Below are 25,244 nucleotides of genomic sequence, written 5' to 3' on the forward strand. Positions count from 1 at the left end.
CGTCTGTGATGCAATTTAGCTATTCGCAGTCAGAGAGAGAGAGAGAACTCGCTCACGCGGTGCCACAGCGAGCACAAAACGAGCCCTGCTTAATGAGTGACAGAACTAAACATTCAGACATAGCCTGGTTTAGATCTGTGATTATTAGTCTGATTTTATTTTAGATTTCGCCTTCCAAAGATTATAAAAAGAATATTTATACATAAGCCGCATTCTGTCTAGCACAACTTCCTTCCCTTCACATCGGTGCACTGACATTTCTCCCTAAAACTCAAACTTAACGTCAGAATCAGCACGATCGGTGATTGTTGTAAAATGCTACTGTTGCTAAATTGCGGGACGCGTTTAATAATAAAAAGAGCACAAGAGATACCGTTCCCAAGGCGTGGCGCTCGAAACACACATCAAAGAGACAAGCAAAGTATAGGCTACTTTGGGTTTCATGTGCGCGTCTAAACGATCAACTATACACAAAAATATGTCAAAACGACCGGCTTGGAGATTCACTTAAACACAGTTTATGTCTTAAATGGACATAGTTAATGAAATAGTTGGGGAGAAAATATGCTGCATCATGAGCCTATTAGATCTGAACTCTGTCTTAAAGGGGAAGCGGTCTATTAAACATGTGACGATTGAGCCATTACTGCGAATCAAACAACAAAAGGCAAAGAGAAAATCACTTACAGCTCTTGAATGAATAACTTCTGCATTAATAAGCATTAATCTATCTATGATAAACTATGCAGTGTTATTTTACAATTGATTACTTTATTAGATTTCTTTTTAGACCACACCTGAACAGTAATGTTAGTAGACCTTCCTGAAATTAAATCACTGTGCCTATATAACGTTTATATTTGTGTAATATATATATATATCAAAAAGAACCGATAAGAATACCGTTAAAGTACCGGATCGATAAACAGTATCGGTAAGATTGTAATACCATTAAAACCTTAACGATACCCATCCCTAGTTATGCCTGTGCTTCTCTTGGATGCTCTGAATATTGGATTACATGTCTGGATTGCCCCTTAATTAAAGCTGCATTTGGATCTCAACCTTCGTGTCTCGGAGCAGTTCGTAACACCTGCTTTGTTTATTTAATATATTTGTTATACATTATTTATACAATATGTTTTTACATTACACATTTTTAATTTAAGTGTACAAGTGCAGATTGGTCAAGTGTTCAATAAATGTATTTGTTGAGAAATTTTGTCTATCTTAAGTAATTATTTGTGTTACATTTTATCTTTCAAATAAAAGGTTCAAATAAGAGGTTAAAAACAAGCACATATCGGCCAAATATCGGCCAAATATCGGCCAAAATAAATCGGCTGCATTAATCGGTCATCGGCCGACCCGGATTTCAAAAGATCGGCATCGGCCTGAAAAAAACAATATCGGTCGACCTCTAATTATGAACTCATGACCTACTGTGTTTTCCCAACAAATGTAACCACTTATCAGTTTCTTATAAAACACAATATAGATTATTATTCTGTAATAACAAGCTTATTATGTAACTATTGTTGAACCTGAACCTCACACAGGTTTATTCTGATACTGAATAATAAGCAGTCACTCAGCAAGATCCCTGAATTATTTTAAGATAAGTATATGTGTATGATGTATATGGCTACATTTCAGTTTGATTTACTTTCTCCGTCGTTCTCTTAGGATCGCATCCGTTCTCTGTGGATCCTTTTAAATTCGCTCCCTATACTGTCTGGTCCTCTCTTTTGCACTCATCTCTCCTTCAGTTCTTTCTGTTCTAAAAAAGTTAAGTTGCATTATAAGTAGTAGCACTGTATTTATGTACTTTATATTTGTTTATAGTTGTTACATTATACATTATAATTGTTTTAGTAACACTTCATAAAATTTTATGTAGTCTCCAAAAAACGGCAATAAACAATAAAATGTAAGTCATTATTGATTTTAAAATCATCAAAACTGGTCAAAAAAGAATGAAAAGTATGTTAACAAACTTTATTTATTTGTTTTAATAGCTTCTTAAGGAGGTCTTGTCCTATTGTGTGACATCTGTGTCCTATGGTGTGACAGGCCAAAGTGTCACACCAAAGGACATTTTCTGTCACACCAAAGGACATTTGAGCTTTTGTGGCATATTAATAACCATGCTAATGCTAGCTGAACTGTCATTAGCAATTGGCATGATGCATTTGCATATTATTTAGTCCTGCTTTTAAAAATACAAATTTGAATTAAAAAATTAAATTTAGTTGTGTCACACCAAAGGACAAAAACACTTAACAACTTCAGTGGTCTGAAAACATAGTTAAATATTTGAACAATTCTGAAAGAAATACTTACCATGTGCACTGCTCATGGGCTTCATAGGGGTATTCAGTCACATGACCTTGAATGGGGTCTTTCAAACAAATGTAGTTGTCCATGATATTGCCCAACTTAATATCAGGTTATTGCATAACACCAAAGGACATTTTTTTCTGTGACAAACTTTATAAAATTCCTACACTTTAAAAAATGTATGTATAGGAAAAGTGATGGCCACTTAGTGAAATAGACACTTGCGCAATTATGCCAGGAGTGTCCATTAAGATTTTTAAACATTATTTCCTTTATTTATAAAAGTTAATATTTATGAAATAATTTTGTCTACCGTCACACCATAGGATGAGATTTGGCTCAAAGTTGTAAAAAAATTAAAAATAACTCTGATATTAAAACAACAAATTCATGTAAAACAAGAAAATGTTTAACCATTTACAGTATTCTAAATGATGAAAATGTGAAATACTTTTTTTTTCTTTCTTCTGTGACGGTGAAAAAGCCACGTCACGTCAACTACAGAATTGTGAAATCTCATCAGGTTTGAAGAAATATAAAGTTGGGTATCATCGGCATAACAGTGGAAATTTATTCCACGATTCCTGTTAATATCTCCCATGGGAAGCATATACAAGGAGAAAAGCAGAGGCCCTAAAACTGATTCCTGTGGCACTCCATACTGTATTTTTGTTTGGTTTGACCATTCCTCATTGACAAGGGACCTGCTAAATAGGACCTAAACAGAACCAGATATTCCATTGCAGCACACGAGTAATGAATTCAAGCATTTCTTTACTGATAAAATTTAAATAATCAGAATTATGGGATTATGCTTGGTTGGTATTGGACATGTGGTGGCTTTTGATGTTTCTATAAGTTTTGTTAGCTCTTCATGACCTATGACAGCGAAGTGAAGTTGCTCATGAGGAAAATTATGAGACACTGTTTTCTGAGGTGCTATGACAGATGATTGCATAATCCCATAATTCTGGTTATTTAAATTTTATCAGTAAAGAAATTCTTGAACTCATTACTCTTGTGCTGCAACAGAATATCTGTTTTTTTGAGGCTTTATTCCTAACCAATTTAGCCACAGAACTGGAAAAACACCAAGGATGTTTCTGGTTCTTTTCTAGTTTGCTCAAATATGCTGACCTGTTAACTTTTAGTGCCTGTCTGTAGCTACAGACACTATCCTTCCTTACTCCGCGAAATGACTCTAATTTTGTATTGTTCCACTTGCGCTCCATTTTCCATGCTGCTCTCTTGAGAGCACGAGTGTGATCATTTTACCATGCTAAAATAAATATATATATATATTAGTGTCTTTACTTCTTTTAGTTTCTGTCTGACTTGCACTTGATGAGTACATTTTGACCAGGCAAGATTTTTGTTTATTCAGTTGCCATGACAACTAGATTCGCACCTTCCAAGGGCTTCTGAGAACAGAGCGTGAAATTGCGAAGCTAGCAGTTTTTGAGACTAGCTACCAGCAGCTACTGCCCGGATTATGCAAACCTGTGATTCCATTCAGTGCAAGTCATCAGAATAAGGTAAATGCCATGGCTATTGTAATCTATTGTGCTGCAGGTGTTTTGGGTTTAGTGTTAAAACTGAATGATATCAACATTGAACATTATTATATATTTTATTTATTTAATTAGAAGATGAATTCCATGTAGGGATACATGAAGTAGTCCCAACAAGCAACAAGACTCCACTTATTGAGTTGGTCATTTAAAAGTAGATCGTCACACAAAAAGGTGTGGGCACCCCTGACATAGTATGTAGATTAACATGGCAGAGGCAGAGCTGCATCTTCTACCAAATAATTACAATTCCAATGTTTGGAAACTCTTTGGGTTTTATAAGAGAGGTGGAGATTTTGATAAAACCATGCAGTTTGTAAAATATGTCATGCCTCTATAAAATATACAGGCAGTATGACTAATTTAAAAACACACTTGAAGTGCCGACACGAAAGCGCATTCCTCTGCTGGCAAGTTACGGAACTTTTCTTCATTGTTTATCCCTGAGCGTCCTTAAATTGTTTTCACTGTAGTGTGAACTGTTAAAATTGTAACTGGAGACAGAACAGGAAAAGAACATCTGGTTTTATTTAATCTTTTTTTTTTTTTTTTTGAACTACAAAGGCGTTTTTGCGAAAGGTCCATGCGTTACAAATCAGAAGGCACTTAAGTTAATTTATTATTTGCTGTCTGTCTGTACCAAAGAAATAAAAGCAAACTATCCATAGCCTACCATATTGAATTGCATAGCATCGTATTTTTCCCCATTGCATCTTATTGCATTGAATCTCATTGTGTTGAATCGAATCGAAATCGGATCGCACTGCATCGTAATAGGGGTGTATCACATCGCATCAGTAGCTGCTTCATATGTATCTTTTTCAGCTTCTGCAGCTGAGATTGGGCTATCCTCAAAATACTATGACTAGATTATTTGTTTTATTCAAACAAGATTTGTCTTCTGAAATATTATTAGTGCATTGGTAATATCTTGCAGTGTTATTTATTTATCTTTATATTTCTGACAACAGTGTGTTTTAAGTAGAATTGTATCTCATCTTTGTTCCTCATACTTATAATTTCCTCATACCTCATACATTTTTGACATATATAATTTATGAGATTCTTCTGAACGTGTACTGGAAACATCATAACGCCACCTGTAAAAACATTTTTAAAACAAGCTTTCAGCCAAGGTAGGACCCTCGTTTAATTAGGATCCATGTGTTTACTGATATTAAAGTATTATAGTGTTATAGTTGTGCTGAATATTCAAGTTAAGCTATTAGGGGTGTGAATCTTCAATGGTCTCACGATTCAATTCGATTACATTTATTCGATTCGATATCACGATGCATCACGATACATTGGGTCCTCAATTTTCAATATTACTGCACATGGCTACATTTATGTCAATGAATACAAGCAGTCAGATATATTAACATTTTTTATTTTATCTGCTCTAAGAAAGTAAACTTCCTGAATGTAGCACACATCAAACAAAACTTAAGTCTGAACATAGCAGACAACAGGAGCATTTAGAACTAATAAACACTAGTAAATACTAAACGTTCATGAAACTGTCAAGTACTGTACTTAAGTAATTGTTGTGGCAGGGTGGAGGGCGGGGCCAGGTCGTGATCATACACACCCGGTCCCTTATCAGGCTAATCAAGCCTCCGAGAGGGATAAAGGCCGACTGGGGAGGATTGTGCGGTAGAGAGAGATAGTTTACGGACATGTCCGTCATGTGTGTGTTTGTGTCTTTTAAGTTTATCATTAAAACTATTATTTATATTGTCAAGCCGGTTCTCGCCTCCTCCTTTCCATTGACTGCTTTACATTTGTATATAGTGCAATGTACTTCATAGAATATTTAAATATTAACAAATGTATAAACATTAAATTATAAACCAAAATCAGTAGTAGAGGCCAATCCTACTTATTGTATTAATTATCTTCAAACACAAAACATTCTGCAGTACTCTAATATACAAAATAAAAGCAAATAACAAATATAAAATAACAGCACAGGGCACTTCCTGAACGTGCCAAATGTAAAAAAGAAAAAAAAAGTAACTTCTCAGCATTTGGGAATTTGTAGGTTTTTCTGTAAGAACTCTAATTGCTCTGGTTTGAGAGTCACCTTGCGTTCAGACCATAGGCATCGATAGCGTCAAATCGACCGGAAGTCATTCATTTTCTATGACAGCCAGCGTCTCTTGGCGGCGAGAAGCGGCGCGGCGAGTTCGGCGGCAACCTATTGGAGTATAGAATTGCTCCGTTATAGCGAAGTCTAGAGAACACAACCGTGTAAACTTTGGTTCCCACCAAACATTAGTTCCGAAGACAAAATGGAGGAGAAACTGATTATTGCCGTGGCGGGTTTTCCCGTAATATTTGATCTGTCCCCGTTTGCTTCCAGGGATATAAATAAAATAAAAAAACGATGAGTGGACAAAGGTGTCTGAAATTGTTAGTGTGCCAGGTGAGTTGATGAAGTGGATATTGTGGTTTATATAATATTATATAATAATATATTAAAATATTTCATGAGGATATACGCTACTTGTGATATGTCGTCAAAAAGATACCGGTCGACATGTCTGGATGTTTTGTGGCCCCTTTAAATATAGTTTACAAAACCAAGCATTCTGAACAAACGTTGCCACCTATTTCAAATACGTCAGAGTGTCCACGAATTTTCGATAGCGTTGTTGGCAGGGCAGCCAGAGCAAATTTTGACGCTCTCGCCGCCTCTGTTCTGAACGCATGGTAACTCTTTTAGCAGTGACCACATCTCCTGCAGTGGAGAAAACTCGCTCTGCAGACACGCTTGTTCCTGGGATACACAAGTATAGTTTTGACAGCTGAGAGAGAGAAGGGAAAATGTGACCTCATGGACTGCCACCAGTTCAAAGGGTCCTCCGTGAGAAGCAGAGATGAAGCTTTACAGTATGTCTCCATTTCCTCCTCAACCCTGGCATAGGGGGTCTTGGGTTCTACTTTACCTTCAGTGTCAGTGAAAGACTATCCCAGCAAATTGACGAGCAGCAATGAGGCCTTTCGTTTGGGAGCAGAGAGCATTCGATAATGTCGACTAAACATTTCAGCCCTAATGCAAATGATAATTAGCTTTTAAGCTCACCTGCTTTATTTGCTTGAATTAATCCGGGTGTCTTGTCTTTCAGGTGCTTTATTAAGTTTGATGTATTTCCTCCTTTCGTCAGAAAATTGTAAAAGCACTGTTTACAAATAGGTTTTTGCTGATCTATGATGTTTCCCTTTTCATCAGCCTCAAATACAAAGAATTTCCAAACCTGGCTTTTTCCACTTTTGTTTTTGACAAGATTCAGTTGAGACTCCGCAGCAGCTTTGCTTTTTGTCATCTTTTGCTTGTTGTGAGCGTTCAAAAGTTCCAGAATCTGCATGGGTACCGGGTAGACCCGGTACTCAGTACTCCGGTACATTCAGAAATTCTGGTATCATAAACATTTTTTTGTTTCAGTACCGACTTGGTACCGGAGTACCGGTATTTTTGACAACACTATTCTCTACATTTTTTATTAGTGTGTGACAGGCTTTACCCGCAGCATGTGACTTGTCCAGTTCGTGCTTACCAGTTTGTTCATAAAAGCCAAAATATGCCCAGATGTCAGATTTTATAATAGTGGGTGCATTTTTTTATTACTTGCTTTTTGTGTTTCACCTCCCTCTGCCATTTTACGGTAGCGCGACAAGTGCGTATGCACCTAATGACGAGAAATTATTAATTTCATCACCCCAATAAGCTATTTTAACAGATTTTCTCATTCTTTCACATTTTTAGCTGTTGATGTTTACATTAGGGCTGCAAATAATGATTATTTTGATAATCGATTATTAGAATGACTATTCAGCGATTATTGCTAAGTTGTATTAAACGTGCTTACTAACATTAAAGAGGACACAATCATCTTTTAAAAATATCTCTAAATGACATTCACTGAATTAAAGGGAAAAAAATACTTTTTATAAGTTTAATTCCGTAAAAAATTCACTGCAAAAAATCCTACTGTTATCAAATGTATTTTTGTGTATTTTTTAATTGGTTATACTTCTGTGAGTGCAGTAAAGACAAAATATTATTTTATTCAAGATCTATTCTCTAAAAGCAAGTGTAAATATCTTATATGCTGCTTCTCAGGTGAATGCATCTTTTTTTTTTTTTTTTAAAGGATTTTTTGATATTTTAAAATATTTGTATTTTTCATTTTATATTCAACATTCTTGATAAAAACAAATATTCTGCAGTATAGCTGCTAAAGTAAATTTCTGTTGTTTTTAAAGGAGTTTTAGATATTTATATTAGAAAACAAGCCAAAACAAAAACAAATCAAAAACATATTTTGTTGCAGTGTATAATGGGGTGAAGACTACCCTCTCTCATCTTTCTGTTCACTTCAGTCCACCTTTGACTCTCAAAAAATAAAAAAACTCTCTTATTAATAAAGCTGCGTATTACCAATTGTCTTCACCATAAGAAACACATTGACACATATATTATGATTGAATATGTCGCGAGTCATAGCGTTATAATCTAGCTGCAGCAAGCATGTGCGCTTGAGGGACAAGTGTCCCCGTGACGGAGTGTGCATCAGCCGGATGCAGTTTCAGTCTCTCCCCCTCAGATCGGGACATTCACACAACTCATTGAAGAGGTGCTGACTGCACAGTAAAATGCCAGTTTTGGAGTTTGTTGTTATTTACATGATCTGCTTCTGTATTATTTGAACTTTAATGAAGCTATAACGCATTAAATATAACTGCATTAAAGATGTAACTAATTAAATATAACTGCATTAAAGGTGTAATGTCGAGGTGTTTCCTTTAAGGACAATCGACATGCAAGTTTTGCTTCAGCAGAGCGGCAGCTCCAGCTCCACTTATTCCACAATAAGTATTTACTTATTTTGTATTTTTGCTAGGGCTGTCAATCGCTTAAAATTTTTTATCGAATTAATTACATGGTGTAATCGCATTTAGAAATATTTGCTGAGAAAGCCCCTCATATAACAATTATTCAATACATAATGATGAAATAATTATACATAGTTATCTTTAAATATTAAAAAATGATTTATTTATACATATACAGGTGAAAGTCGAAAAATTAGAATATCGTGCAAAAGTTCATTAATTTCAGTAATTCAACTTAAAAGGTGAAACTGATATATTATATAGACTCATTACAAGCAAAGTAAGATATTTCAAGCCTTTATTTGATATAATTTTGATGATTATGGCTTACAGCTTATGAAAACCCCAAATTCAGAATCTCAGAAAATTAGAATATTGTGAAAAGGTTCAGTATTGTAGGCTCAAATTGTCACACTCTAATCAGCTAATTAATCCAAAACACCTGCAAAGGGTTCCTGAGCCTTTAAATGGTCTCTCAGTCTGGTTCAGTTGAATTCACAATCATGGGGAAGACTGCTGACCTGACAGTTGTGCAGAAAACCATCATTGACACCCTCCACAAGGAGGGAAAGCCTCAAAAGGTAATTGCAAAAGAAGTTGGATGTTCTCAAAGTGCTGTATCAAAGCACATTAATAGAAAGTTAAGTGGAAGGGAAAAGTGTGGAAGAAAAAAGTGCACAAGCAGCAGGGATGACCGTAGCCTGGAGAGGATTGTCAGGAAAAGGCCATTCAAATGTGTGGGGAGCTTCACAAGGAGTGGACTGAGGCTGGAGTTACTGCATCAAGAGCCACCACACACAGACGGGTCCTGGACATGGGCTTCAAATGTCAAACGCCTTACCTGGGCTAAAGAAAAAAAGAACTGGTCTGTTGCTCAGTGGTCCAAAGTCCTCTTTTCTGATGAGAGCAAATTTTGCATCTCATTTGGAAACCAAGGTCCCAGAGTCTGGAGGAAGAATGGAGAGGCACACAATCCAAGATGCTTGAAGTCCAGTGTGAAGTTTCCACAGTCTGTGTTGGTTTGGGGAGCCATGTCATCGGCTGGTGTTGGTCCACTGTGCTTTATTAAGTCCAGAGTCAACGCAACCGTCTACCGGGACATTTTAGAGCACTTCATGCTTCCTTCAGCAGACAAGCTTTATGGAGATGCTGACTTCATTTTCCAGCAGGACTTGGCACCTGCCCACACTGCCAAAAGTACCAAAACCTGGTTCAATGACCATGGTATTACTGTGCTTGATTGGCCAGCAAACTCGCCTGACCTGAACCCCATAGAGAATCTATGGGGCATTGCCAAGAGAAAGATGAGAGACATGAGACCAAACAATGCAGAAGAGCTGAAGGCCGCTATTGAAGCATCTTGGTCTTCCATAACACCTCAGCAGTGCCACAGGCTGATAGCATCCATGCCACGCCGCATTGAGGCAAAAGGGGCCCAAACCAAGTACTGAGTACATATGCATGATTATACTTTTCAGAGGGCCGACATTTCTGTATTTAAAATCCTTTTTTTTTTATTGATTTCATGTAATATTCTAATTTTCTGAGATTCTGAATTTGGGTTTTTCATAAGCTGTAAGCCATAATCATCAAAATTATATCAAATAAAGGCTTGAAATATCTTACTTTGCTTGTAATGAGTCTATATAATATATTAGTTTCACCTTTTAAGTTGAATTACTGAAATTAATGAACTTTTGCACGATATTCTAATTTTTCGAGTTTCACCTGTGTGTGTGTGTGTGTGTGTGTGTATATATATATATATATATATATATATATATATATATATATATATATATATATATATATATATAAAATATTCAAATAATTAAAATGCATTACATTCTTGTAGCAGAAGAGTTAATCAATGATAAAACAATATAAAAGCAGCTTTAGAATACAATGTATTGTTTACTACCATATTATTGATCATAAGTCAAGATAAGAGTATTTAAATAATATATAAAAATAAAAAAATTCTCCAAAATACTACTGCGTGGGCACATTCCCAAAAAAGATGAGGGGCAGATTTATCTACAGTGTTACAGTAGCAGCAAAGTGGATCTATTTAAGGAAGCATGTTTCTTAAATAAAGATTATCTGGGTAAAAATGGTGTAACAGTTTAAAGGACACCTCCTTAACCTTGTTGGTAATTAAATATTTGTGAGGTAAAGACCATACGATAGGGTGACAACCTGGCTATTGCTCTGTTGCAGGTCAGCAGATTTGATTTTGCGGGACAATGCAGGACATGAGGGAGAGATAACTTATTATTATTGTACTAGGTGAATAAATATTGATTTTATATTAGATGTATTTTTGCAGTGATGTTAATGACGGCGCTGTGAACGTCACTCAGTTTGGCATAAGGTCTACGATACAAACTAATTTTAACAGCTGAGACCTACTCAATGTAAATATAATGAAGTCAAAATAATAATCTAATCGTTAAAAAGCACATTTCCAAATAAGCACATCAATTCCATTATTAAAGACTAGAAAGATTAAATGCGTTCTTACCTGATTTAGTGCATCTTGAATTCAATTTTTTTGTCTGATCTGGCTGCTTCGAGTAGGGCCTTCTCATTCATTATGACTGTAGAACTCCTGGCAGGTGTAGGTGTTCACTTTCACCTGGAGTTCACTTTTGATGAGGTCCACAGATGCTCAGTTCCTTGTCTCTGTCCACGCAGCGGTCATCAGTGAAAACACTCTCTCCACGAACGCGTTGGTGACAGGAATGCTCATAGCCAAAGATATCAGAGCTGTCATGTTTGGGGCACTGAAATGCTTCAGCAGAGCTGTCTGTGAAACTTCGGTGGCATACCCTGAACTCTCCTTTTTTAGGGTCACCTGTAACTGGTTTTAACCATGTATATATTTTCTCCAATTCTTTATTATATGAACAAAGACACTTTTTCTTCTCGGGAGCTCCGGATAGAACCATTTTTCTGCTGCAGTTTTTTTTTTTTTCAGTGTTTTCCCACTCTTGATTTTGTAATTATAGGACAATGAAATAAAATGATGCCGAAATAATAATAAAGATAAAAAATTATACAAACAAAATTGAAATGCGGGACACTGCTTATGACTTGCGGGACAAGGCTTCCAATTTCGGTACTGTCCCACAAAATGCGGGACTGGTGGTCACCCTACCATACGACCTGTGTCAGACATGCTTGTGTCGTGTCTCGGGTGTGTTGCGTCATAAAAATTAAATGTTTAGGTCACTGTGTCAAGTTAAATATAGTTTAATACTCAATCTTTAAACACATATTGAGAGCCCTTAGTTCGCATTTGAACCCTTAGTAACGCATATCTGTGTCGTTTTCTTCACTGTATAAACTGTGTGATGCTCACGCAGCTGAAATTTCACTTACTGCCCTCTGGAGTATACAGGTGGTACTACAAGCATGCGATTAAATGCGTAAATTTTTTTAACACGTTATTTTTTGTATTGCGCGTTATTAATGCATTAACTTGACAGCCCTAATTTTTGCATTATAATTCCCTCATACTTTGTGATCTACATCAACTCAAGCTGTTTGGAAAGTTTAGAGTGCATCTGGACTGATCTGTGTAATTCTTCCTCTCGTCAGTCAGGTGCGAGCTGCAGTGCTGCTCTCATCATTACAGTTTAAAGTGATCTCATGTTACATTAAATTAGATCAAACAACTATTTGAGAACAGAAATTTTTGTTGACAATTTTTTTTTATTGACTACATTTTCGATAACGTTGACTAATAATTTCAGCCCTATTAACAATAGTAGCACCTGTAGAGTCCATAAACATGCACTCTTTCTCTGTTAAATCTCTTGCCCTCATTAGAGAGCTTGTGTTCCCCTCATTAAAGTTCAAGCAGCAACCAGTGAAATATTAACTATTAATACAAATAATAACTAAATGAAAAGGCGGGGAAGGAATTTATAAATATTATTTTTTTATATGATATTAAGATACCATAATATAATGTACTAAATATAATGCAAAAATAAAATGGAAAAAAAAGTATAATGACAATTCACATTAAGTTTAATTGCGCCTATGTTTTATCAATTTGACACTAAGGTTTTTTGATATGTTAATATAGAGCAGGGGTCAGCAAATATTTTGACATGGAATAAACAGCGAGAGTGGATCAGGCTATTTTACTATTGAAGTGCGAGGAGACTCGCGCTGCATGCAAGCCATTCGCACATCACAAGCCTGTCAACTATTTAGCCATTTTCGGTGAATCACACCGGCAAAATCTTAACTTTATTTCCAGGTTTAATTTATATTTTGATTCGACTCAGATTTGTATGTTTTCTCTTTTAATCATTTAATGTAATTTTGAGTGTGACCATGGTTTAAGGAGTTTGTTCCTGTATGCTGGGTTGGAAAACTCAAGGATTAATAGTGGTCTTTTCCTTATTACATCACGTGTTGTTCTGAAAGCAAAAAGAAACAAATGAAACATTGAAATGTAGGCTGTCATCCGCGCAGCCTGACTGAAGCGAAGTGGGTGCGTTTACTCGCGTGATTAAGCAAACGTGAAACGCTGCTGGTTTGTGATGTGCGAATGGCTTGCACATGCTGCACAAGTCTGTGTGCAGCATGTGCACAAGTGCCTCATCACATTTTAACTTTTTGTTTAGTCTCCCATTCAGCTCATGAAAACATTTTGTGTGATCATGAGGAAGGATTACATCAAGATGTAGATTGGAATTCAGGTGCAGAATTTCATCTAAATAAAATAGTCTTCTACTCTCACTGTTTCTGGCATGCCAGTGAATACCCCTCCCCTGCTAGTGCTGGCACACGTGCCATTGGTTGCCTACCCCTGATATAGAGAAAATGTTGTTAGCCTAAAATTCTTGTCTTATTTAAAAAAGCTTCTTTTTTTGGGCAGCAAAAACTAGGCAAATTTATACTAGTGGGAAGAGGAAAATTCAATTAATTGTGACAGTGTGCAGAAAGCTTACTGTAACAGTATAAGGACAGGCAAGGAAGAGGCTGGAACTGGCAAGGAAGAGGCTGGAACTGGCTGAACAGTCAACTGTAGGATATTTGGTATGCTAAATTTAGAAGGGAATTTAGGGTCTTGAAATATGTGAGCTATGAACTAAATTAAACTGTCTTTATTGTACCTTATTTAGGGCTGGGCGATTAAAACTATATCGATATATATCACGATAAAGAAAATCCACGATAAGCTCGATATTTACTGCATGTCGCTAAAACACAAGCAGTTCGGCTTTCTCAGGCTGCGTTTCCACGGGGGTGGACAAAATCCGCTCAAAGGTGATCACAGCGCTAGGAGAGAGCTTGCTTCGCACCGCTGCCAAACTTACGATCCACCTTGCAAGCATGACGCTCTGCTTTCATAGGAATTAATTAAAAACGCTCTCAGCTTCGCTCACAACGCGCCAGTAGGGTCAGACTGGACTTGCTAATGCTTGCTGCCTTGCTAACAATTAGGTTACGTCGGACACCGGATTGATTCCATCCACACTGCAAGACTTCATGACAACGCTTGTGCTCTCTCATCGTCTCTAATGAAGAGCGCGACAGAACAACGGTGATGTGGACAACAGCTCTGATCTTTCTGTGCTGTAATCTTGAATATTGCTCTCTAGCACAAAACATGCATAATTTCTGCCCTGTCCCGCTCCGCACACGTTGCCTCTTTTCCCTGCATTTTTGTAGACATGAAGCACCGCACGAGTTAACGTGGTTTCAAAGGACCTTTTAGACCATACCTTTTTTTCCTTCTAAATGTATCTTTATTAATCAGTATGTTACAAGTCTTTAATAAGAAACAAATCAAATAAACAAATTGATTTCTGTTCTAATTTTGTGAAAATTAATTAGATGTCTGGAATGGATAAGGAAAGACTAAAATTACTAGTTGGTAGACTAGTCTCTCACTTTAAGGAAAATATAAAAATGTTTTTTTTACATTTAAAAAAAAAAAACGTTTTCTAAAGTTTCTCTCTGGACACTCCTGAACCCACATTCAGCATTATTCCACAGTCACAAGGGCTTCTATGCCCCATACTTGGGTATCTGTATCTAAAGAAATATAAAAAATTAAATTTAATGTAAAAATATTCCAACAAATACTGGACTGCTTTCACTATGCTTCAGAACAAACAGATGATCTTTTAACATTTTCAATTGATAAACGGTAAAAAATGGTAAAATTGGTAAAAGATCCCACAGACCCCACTGCTTTGGCCATCTCTGGACCCCCTGTGCAGTTTTGTAGAGACTATTTTGACTGTTTCAAATAAAAAATGTTCTTCTTCTTCCGTCAACTTTGAAATAAAAAAAAGAAATGCAATGTGTAAATGTATATTGTGATAAATATCGATATCGAACAATATGAAAAAGATTATCGTCATAACAATTTTGTCCATATCGCCCAGCCCTTATTACGTAATGAAATGTATAACGGAATAGCTAACACAGGTAGGTGAAAAGTGACAAAACCTTACAGTCTACATCGGATTACCCAAATTATTTAATTAATACACCAGCACTTTGAGCACAATATTGGAGATGTACTTGCGTTCTTTGTGGTGTTTCCTTGCGTTCTTTGTGTTGCTTGGTTCTTGGCGCTTGGTCAAAAGTTTGTTCCGTCGAGATTTTTGACCTCTGTAAGTTTGAAGTTATTGTCTGTATGAATGATGATTTTGGCTTTGAAGCGAGTCCTTCTCATGGGTGTGTGAACCGTAGAGAGTGACGAGCTTTCTCGGGACGTCGAGTCCTGGCAGTCAGCAGAGTGACCAGACGAAGCACGTTCAGGCAGAAGAGAGGGAGAGAGAAGAGCTGAAGAAGAAGAGCAAAGAGAAGAGGACGTGTTCTTCCTGTTTGGAAATATTTTATCTGAAATTGGTCGCATCCCCAAAGGTTGCCAATCAGAAGTGACTTTTCAGATTCACATGGTCAACTGGGCTGTCTTTTCCGACAGTTGATTTATGATCCTTTGTTCCAGAGTCTTACAAATCTCCCGCTCAAAAATAGTGCATATTTAATCATGCATTTTTATGTCTTGAGAATGGTACAAGGGTTGCAACGGTATGAGATTTTCACAGTATGATAACCGTCTCAGAAAATATCACTGTTTCACGGTATCACGGTATACAGTATTACACAATTACTATTATTAGTGAAAACAGAAGGGTTATTTTATTTATTTATTTATTTATTTTTGAGCAAACACTTTATTATAATTGAAACTTGAAACCATTTATATTATTGAAGTATGTGTTACACTTTTAAGAATGATGCTGTTGCGGCATCCACTCTTGGTATATATGTGTAAAAAAGTCTCCCTTTTGAAAATAAATAAATAGAAAAAATAAGAAAGCTAACAGAATTATAATAAACAGAATTATACATTATAAAAATATCATGTAACTATAACTTTATATAACTAAAGCATGTTAGTTTACATGTTAGCATAGCATGTTAAATGAACTACTAAATGAAAAATAACATAAGCTTTTAATGTAATGTGCTATGATTATTAATAATTAACATACTAATACTGTAGATGCGCGACAGCACAGCCAGACTGCTCCTATCTGTACCTTTATCTCAGTTATAGTATTAGTTTTTGTTTTATAGCATAGTTTTGTTCATTGTTTTCCAGTACAAGGACATACATCAAGTGTCATTATTTCTGATGATGATGTCAACAACAAAATCTAGGCTCTTCAATCTAAAATTGAAGAGCATATATACTTATACAAGTCCATTATTATCCCGTTTGTTACCTAATATTACATATTTATACACATATTACACAGAAGGAAACATTACCATGGTTAGGTCAGTGTGCTAGTCTTAAATAATAGTAATAATAATAATAAATTAATGTATTTATGAAAAATAAATACGCTGAAACACATCTTGAAACTTTAATGAAAACTGCCACTGTTGATATAAAATGAGGTCTAATAGATTCTACCTTTTAGATTATTTCATATGAAACTATACCATTTTGTCAGAATATAACTTTTTTTTTTTACTCATGTAAAATCCTTAAACAAATTTGTAAAGGTGATGTGTGTAATTCTTAATATTTTTAACTATTTTGGTAAAGGGGCCACATCGGGCTTAAAGTAGTGCATAGGGGGCCACATTGTATTGCTTTTGAGATACAATGTTCTACATTGATTTGGTTTCTGTATCTTTTAAGCCCAGAAATAGTTGTGTACTAAATTTTCTGAAGTGTATCTGTGACTAATGGGACTATTCTGCAATTGCCTAAAATTGATACATTACAAAGATAGATACTTTTCTGTCAGGCATTAAACTGAATAAAGGCCTGAATAAAAATCCTGATCGGAGCATCCCTAATTACTTCTGACGTAACTTGTTAATTTCATGTCACATGCATTTGAGGACAAGGTGGTAAAGCAAATGATAGTTTTCCTGGGAAACAAATGACTAAAGGCCATAATGTAGGCTACATACTTGAGATTTAGGTGAGATTGTAAAATTTAAGATGTTTTTGTATTACATATTTAAACCCCCTGTTTCAAGGCCTGTTAGATGAAGTGAAAAGCTCACCAGCTCAACCGCCCTGCACGACTGCGGCGAAGCAGATATGTTTACTCGCACGATTCACCAAAATTGAAGCGCTGTCTGAAGCGCTGATGCACAAATGGCTTGCACATGTTACACTTGTCTGTTGACTACAGCAGACTCTGTGCACTTTAATAGTGTTTGGCTTTCCATCATTACTACTCAAAACATGATCACTTGATACAGTATATCAAGAGGTAAATTGGAATATAAACAAAATACACACATACAGTCTCTCTCTCACCAATGGTAGCATGCATGCTGTAGGTTGCCGACCTGTCATACCGGCAAGGCATAATGTATGCTTTGGGCTAGGACTGGGAAAACATACTGTTGTTTTTTTGACCTTTTACTTAAACTTTCTTAAAATCCCAAGATTGATCTTTAACTTTTACTTTAAAGTTTACTTAATCATAACATTGTGTTGCAAAACAAATCCATTGCAGTTGAACTGCATTGTTTGGGACCTGTATTCATATTTTCCTAATGCACCAAATTAGAAGGTTCATTTTATAATTAACAGTATTAATTTATTTCATATGTAAGCAATATGGACATTATAACTGAAATATAGGCTTTCCAAATGTATCACAATCAAATCATTTTCTTGGAATAGGAATCCAATCTAGAGCTTGTGAAAAGGAATTAAATCTGTATAAATACCCAGTCCTAAATGTTGTTTGGTGTTTTTGCTATGATTTCTTCCAACCATCTCCCTAAAAATTATTTTCTTTGTCCAAACAACAGTATCTTTGGTTCTGTGTTGGTATTTTGAAATGCTGCATTTAAATACCATCATGTTTTAAATCCTCCATCAGGTTTGAGTGGATTTCCGCTGTTGCTATAAACCTAGCAGCACCTCTTCCAAATGCTGGTTGTGTAACTGTTCTTCCGTGTGGATTAGCATATTAAACTGCTCCTGCAGAAGCATTAGTGGTCCAGACTAGTGGATTTATGTCACTAAATACACTGACATAATTTTAATCTGACTATAGAGCACCAGAAAGAACACATTTAGACCTCCAAAGCTTTTGATCATTTGCTTTAGTGGAGTGTCAGTGTTGAAACTGCTTGAAGGGCAATATATTGCTCTCTGTTGTAAAGTGGCTTTGTCATTGCATGTAGTGGGTGTTGATTGCAGCGGCAAAGGCTGAAATCGATTGATTGAGGTCATGTTTTAGCTCTGCTGTGCTGTCGCATAGTGGGTTATTGACGGTCCTTACAGCCAAGTGCAAAGTTATCAGCCCTCTCTACACAGCCGTTCTCACCCTTGAATGGACTAGTAAGAAATAATAGATCATTTCTGCAGGGTTTGTGGTCATAGACTGTAGTTCAGCATAATGTAAGAGAGGTTGTGCTCCATTTAAGATATGCAGGACCACAACTATACCCATTCATTACTATTAAAACACTGCTTGCACATAGAAGATGCAGCCGTTAGTTCTCAGTGTGTTTGCCAGTCTTAACATCACTAATGTGTATGCATATTTCACTTTATATGCCACTTTGTGCTATTTATTTTTTTATTTTTTTTAAAGGTGCTCCATAAAGTTTAAAAGTGGAGCAGAGTCCATGGTTAAATGTAGCAGATCTCAGTGGGAATATTTGCACGAGGGCTAATAGTTATTCTATAATTGAATGCTAAGCTCTGTGTTTGGACCCATTCTTTCAGGAAGAAGTCACAGAAATGGGATGAAATGAACATTTTGGCCACATATCATCCAGCAGATAAGGAGTATGGGTTAATGAAGATTGACGAACCCAGCACACCGTACCACAGGTGAGCAGCACACTGTAAACTGATATTTTTATATTGTGATAATTGCTGACATTTTTTATTTCAGTATACTATATAACTGCAGAATTGTATTACATGACAAAACAGGTTTGTATACAACCTTTGTTGTTCATCTTAAACCGAAAGTTCACCCAAAAATGAAAATTCTGTCATTCATGCCATCCCAGATGTGACTTTCTTTCTTCTGCAGAACACAGATGAAGATTTTCAGAAGAATATTTCAACTTTGTAGGTCCATACAATGCAAGTCAACAGGGTTCCAAAACTTTGGAGCTCCAAAAAGCACATAAAGGAAATATAAATGTAATCCATACTACCCGAGTGGTTCAATAATGCCTTCTGAAGTGATACAAAAGGTGTGTGAGAGAAACCAATCAATATTAAAACTTTTGAACTATTAATATCTCTGCTTACAGACCGAGTTCCTACATTCGTTCACAATAGGGCCAAGTTCACACGGACTCTCGTGCCACGTAAGCGTGTTGGCATGTTCACGTGAGAACTGACGAGTGTGCAAAAAAAAATATAAAGGAAAAGACACAATCTGCCAAGTTCTCTGAAATTTGTCAACGTGTAATTGCACCCATTAAACCCATGTACCTTTTAAGCCCACAAAGGAAGCCTAATTTATTTTTGCTTATTAGATTTAAATAAGTCTTGTTTGTTATTTGGTGTTATTTTCATTGCAAGCCGATAAGATGAGCCCAAATGTAGTAAGTACTCCCCAGAAAAAACATAAGAAGTTGCAGAAGAACTTTGGTGTGAAGAGACCCTGCAAAGGAACAAATATTTCATTTATTTCCAATCAGTTATTTGGTAATTGTGAATTGTTTATGTAAATTGAAGAGATTAAAGGCTTGATCTTTGCATGTAATGAAAGATCAGTCTGATAATAATTACCCTTCATATTGAACTGGAAAAATTTGTTTGATCTAGCAAACACACCACATGGCCTGGTCAGTGGATTAGCTTCATAATGTGGTGTACTGCCAAAGCATCAAGCATGTTAACTATGCTAACTTTACAGTTTTAGTTGTATTTCATAACATATAACTCATAAATTGTTTTTGTCATGTAGTGTTTTGGCATTCATTTCAGGTGGGCTTAAATGGTATGGTGGTACAAAAAAGCTTTGCAAGAGGGTTTTGAATGAAAATAGCAAATACGTTTTGTTAAAATTTTTGTTGTGTTTTACTTAAGTGAATATATTTTAAATCTAGTATGTTATCTTTTGCCACCACCTGCTGGCTAACATATGTAATGTAAAAAAAAATATTCAAGTGAAAAGAGACACATACAGTTTCTCTCAACACCATGTGCACTGCTCTTACACTTAAGTTTAGAATGACAGGAACACAAGCAGTGTGACACACACAGTGAAGTGTCCAAACGCTGATGGTGTGAGACAATCAGTGTTCATGGAACGTCTCTCGTCCAATCAGATTTGAGGACCGGAACTAACTAACTAAAATCTGCTAAATTGGAACTAATTTTGTAGTATGCACTTTAGTTTGCCAAAAGCAGTGCTGTGATGCAACTATAGATGTGTTAAGCATGCCTGGTTGTGCTAAAATTGAACTATTCTATGTATGCTTAAGTACACTTTAAATATCTACCCTTGTATTTAATTTTTTAAATACACAGAATTGACTCAAAGTGAACTTTATAATTTATTTTTGTGACATTACTATTGCAACTCCAATATGCTGTAAGAGTGCTGGAATACATTAATTTTATACTGATTATGTATTGCAGGCCCACACCACAACTGATTTTCAGCTGCCATTTAATATACTGTATGTACTTCTAGCACTTCAATTCATAGTATTATAGATTGGGTATTATTGAGAAGAAAGTGGGGGGACCAAGTCTGTTTGGTCCATCTTATAACTGATCTACAAAGGCCCCTGTCTTATCTCTTCAAGTCACACAATGTCGAATGCAACATGCTGCTTTAAAAAACGGTAAAAAACACATGGCGCACTGTACATGTGTAACATTGTACAAAAAACAAAATTCAAATTGAGGCTGTTTTAAAAGATACATAAAGAAGTGGAACCCATACACAAGATCCCACAGTTGTACCAATGCAGTGTTCCAGTAGTATCATCATCAATGTATTATCATCGTTTGAGCAGCGGTTTGTGTGAATATATTTTAACTCTAGTATGTTAAATGTAGTAAGTAATATTACCTCTTTTTAGCCACAAATCACTGCTGTACCATTTAAGCCCACATAAGTTTATTTCAATGGGGAATTTCATCTTTTAAAATGTCCACTGTACTTTTACTTTGCTGATTCATAAAAAAAAAATGTGCATTCCATATTCTTTCTTTATCTCTAGTCTGCTGTTAGACTGAGCTCAATATGCATTAACTTTTATTATAATATTCTGACCACAAATTCTGATTGGATGGGCCTTGTTCAAAGCTGTTGTGAAATGACAATGAATGCTCACCTGGAATAGCACATCCTGTATGAATGGACGAATTCTTTATTAAGACTATTATTAAAGGAATATTCTGGGTTCAATACAAGTTAAGCCCAATAGGCATAAAATTGATTTACCACAAAAAAAAATATTTATCTCTTTCCTACTTTAAAAAAAAAAAAAAATCTTACAATGGAAGTGTATGTTGGCAATTTTTGAATGTTTAAATACTATTTCAAAAGTACAGCCACAAGTCATAAACAATATGTGTGTTAACATGATTTTAGTGTGAAAAAATCACTTACTAACCATATCTGTGTAAAGTTATAGCCAAATTTACAACTTTGTTACCATGACGATGAAATGTCAACAAATCCTAAAACCCTAAAATGATGAGTTAAACAACTTTACAGCTGAAATAATACATGTGTTCTAACAGAATAATTAATGTAAGTGCTTTTATAAAATTATAAGCTTCACATTTCTGCCTTTTAAACCCTCCAAAAATTTACCCCATTCACTTCCATTGTAAGTGCCTCACTGAAACCTTAAATTTTGCTTAAAGGAGGAAAAGGAAGAAAAGAAGGGACGATTCAAACTAAATTTTTTTGGTAATTAATATGCCACTAATGCTGTAAATTGAGCTTAACTTGTACAGAACCTGGAACATTCCTTTAACGGGTACACTTAACTTAAATTGCATTCAGCTCTTGAAACAGTTAACCTAGTGGGTTATTCTTCTGAAAACCCATCAAGAAAAATGTCCTTGTCCTATTTTACTGCAAAATCAAAAGAAACAAATAAGACATTATATTTTGCATACAGAAAATCAAGCCTATTTTTAGGCTTTTTTTCACATTGTAACATTATTTTCATGACAGTTAAACACATTTAACCCCCCTATTCTCATAACCTCAATGCAAACCCCTATAGTCATTCAAGATTGTACCATGAAGAGTACTGATTGTTCTGATCTGATCTCTTGCTGAGGCTGAATGGATTGGAAATAGGGCTAGTTGAAACCATTACACTCTGGATATGTTACTGCCCTTTCTGCAAAATACAAGAGAGGCACTCTGAGGCTGCAACTCATTATGACAAAGCAAATTTTCTCATGTCTTTCTCATATCGGGTTGTCGGCCAAAACTCTTCTGTTCCTCTTAGGATGGTTAGCGATGACGAGGAAGAGGGGGCGCTCAGCGACTCAGATGGGAATACGGTGCTTCTTGGAGATGACCTCGCAAAGAAGTAAGTGATGTCTGTGAGGAGTTTTCGGCAGTGCATCATTGCTATCACTGATATGTGCATACCGTGTCTGAACTTCTTATTGGTCTGCCGATGTCGCAGCAAAAGTTAACATTTTCTTTTAGTTCAGTGATGGAGTGAATCTGTGGCAAAGCTATGTAATGCCTCATCCCCATTGGAATCATCAATTAAATTGCTGCGTTACCTGTAGTTTTACTTGTTTATTCGTCTCATGCACACAAGTTTAGCCAAATACAATAAATGTAAACATGTTTTTAGAGCTTGTTTATCAACCAACATTCTAGCAGTGCCAAAATATTCCATTCTGATCACAAATGTAAATATGGAATGACATTTGGATAGTTTCTTCAACTTCAGGCACTTTCATGTCCCAAGTATTGATGTTTATTAAAATGAACCGATTTAAAAAAATAATAAAAAATCAAAATTATTACATCAAAACTGATTTGAAAACTTTTTTTACCAGGCCTTAATTTGTTTTTGGTAGTTTTCAAATGCCTTTATGCTTTGACCAATCCCATTGTTTACAAAAATGTCAGTGCATGCGCAGTTAGTGGGGGCAGTAAGCAAGGTAGACTAGATGATTTAACGAAAGTACGACACAAAACCTTTATATACACTGTCATAATATGGTAATAACGAACATGTAATAATGTTCGCCATACATGTTTGCTGCAAAGTTGTGAGTTGAAATGATCTCCTCAGTCCAGTCAGCTCTATTGATGTCTTGAAGCCACAGCTTTTCTCCCTATTTCACAGTAGCCAGTGCACAAAAGTCTTTCACTATAGAAACCGCAATCTCCTCCGGCATTTTAAACAGCACTTCCTCTCCAATGTAGAAAGTACAGTAAGTGGTAAGCGCTTTGAGTTGTGTAATTAATCAGTCTGTTTTGTCTCTCAGCTGGGATGAGCCGTAATGCTGAGGTTGTTCATTTAAAGCCTTTTAAAGCTATTTCCTAGCTTTAGTAGTGTAGTAGTAATAAAAGCAATGACGTAGAGCTGTTTTAAGTATACACTTGCTGATGCGGATTCACTTTATGTCACCTAACTGGCTCATATTACACACAAAAATTGTCTTTTGCCACCGCCTGCTGGCTAACATATGTAATGTAAAAAAATATATATTCATGTGAAAAGAGACACATACAGTTGCTCTCAACACGTGTGCACTGCTCTTACACTTAAGTTTAGAATGACACGAACACAAGCAGCGTGACACACACAGTGAAGTGTCCGAATGCTGATGGTGTGAGACAATCAGTGTTCATGAAACGTCTCTCGTCCAATCAGATTTGAGGACCGGAACTAACTAACTAAAATCTGCTAAATTGGAACTAATTTTGTAGTATGCACTTTAGTTTGCCAAAAGCAGTGCTGTGATGCAACTATAGACGTGTTAAGCATGCCTGGTTGTGCTAAAATTGAACTATTCTATGTATACTTAAGTACACTTTAAATATCTACCCTTGTATTTAATTTTTTAAACACACAGAATTGACTCAAAGTGAACTTTATAATTTATTTTTGTGACATTACTATTGCAACTCCAATATGCTGTAAGAGTGCTGGAAAACATTAATGTTATACTGATTATATATTGCTGGCCCACACCACAACTGATTTTCAGCTGCCATTTAATATACTGTATGTACTTCTAGCACTTCAATTCATAGTATTATAGATTGGGTATTATTGAGAAGTGGGGGGACCAAGCATATTGGGTCTTAAACCACTGTTAATCAATAATGATAACACTGAAGGTCTGTTTGGTCCATCTTATAACTGATCTACAAAGGCCCCTGTCTTATCTCTTCAAGTCACACAATGTCGAATGCAACATGCTGCTTTAAAAACTGTATAAAACACACGGCACACTGTACATGTGTAACATTGTACAAACAACAAAATTCAAATTGAGGCTGATTTAAAAGATACTTAAAGAAGTGGAACCCATACACAAGATCCCACAGTTGTACCAATGCAGTGTTCCAGTAGTATCATCATCAATGTATCATCATCGTTTGAGCAGCGGTTTGTGTGAACTGAAAATAATTACAAGCACATAGTCTCTCGCTGTGTGAGCAGATTTAAATCTTTTTAGTTTGATTGCGTCAACATTTGAACTATGTAAGGGGACAGTTTTTGACTAATAAACTCAGCAAAAAAATAAACGTCCTGTAAAGGGATTAAAGGAAAGGAGGCGGCGAGAACCGGATTGACGATATAAATAATAGAAGAACTAAACAAAAAGACAAACACACAAACGTGTCGACAGCTGCCTGTAAATATCTCTCTCTCTGTCCCACTGCAGTTTCCAGTTGGCCTTTATCCCTCTCTGAGGCATGTTTAGCCTGA

At 35.9% G+C, this 25,244-nt stretch overlaps 1 protein-coding gene across 1 annotated transcript in view; it reads left to right on the plus strand.

Moving 5' to 3' along the window:
• The window catches only part of LOC127639603 (protein phosphatase inhibitor 2-like), a 59,319-nt gene that overhangs the window by 22,717 nt on the left and 11,358 nt on the right, over positions 1-25,244 (plus strand). The window contains exons 2-3 of the mRNA XM_052121714.1: positions 19,066-19,173; positions 22,788-22,871. Of these exons, the coding sequence (XP_051977674.1) occupies positions 19,066-19,173; positions 22,788-22,871 (192 nt within the window). The remainder of the gene's footprint in view (positions 1-19,065; positions 19,174-22,787; positions 22,872-25,244) is intronic.

This window comes from Xyrauchen texanus, chromosome 48, assembly GCF_025860055.1.
Source record: "Xyrauchen texanus isolate HMW12.3.18 chromosome 48, RBS_HiC_50CHRs, whole genome shotgun sequence".
Taxonomy (NCBI): Eukaryota; Metazoa; Chordata; class Actinopteri; order Cypriniformes; family Catostomidae; genus Xyrauchen; species Xyrauchen texanus.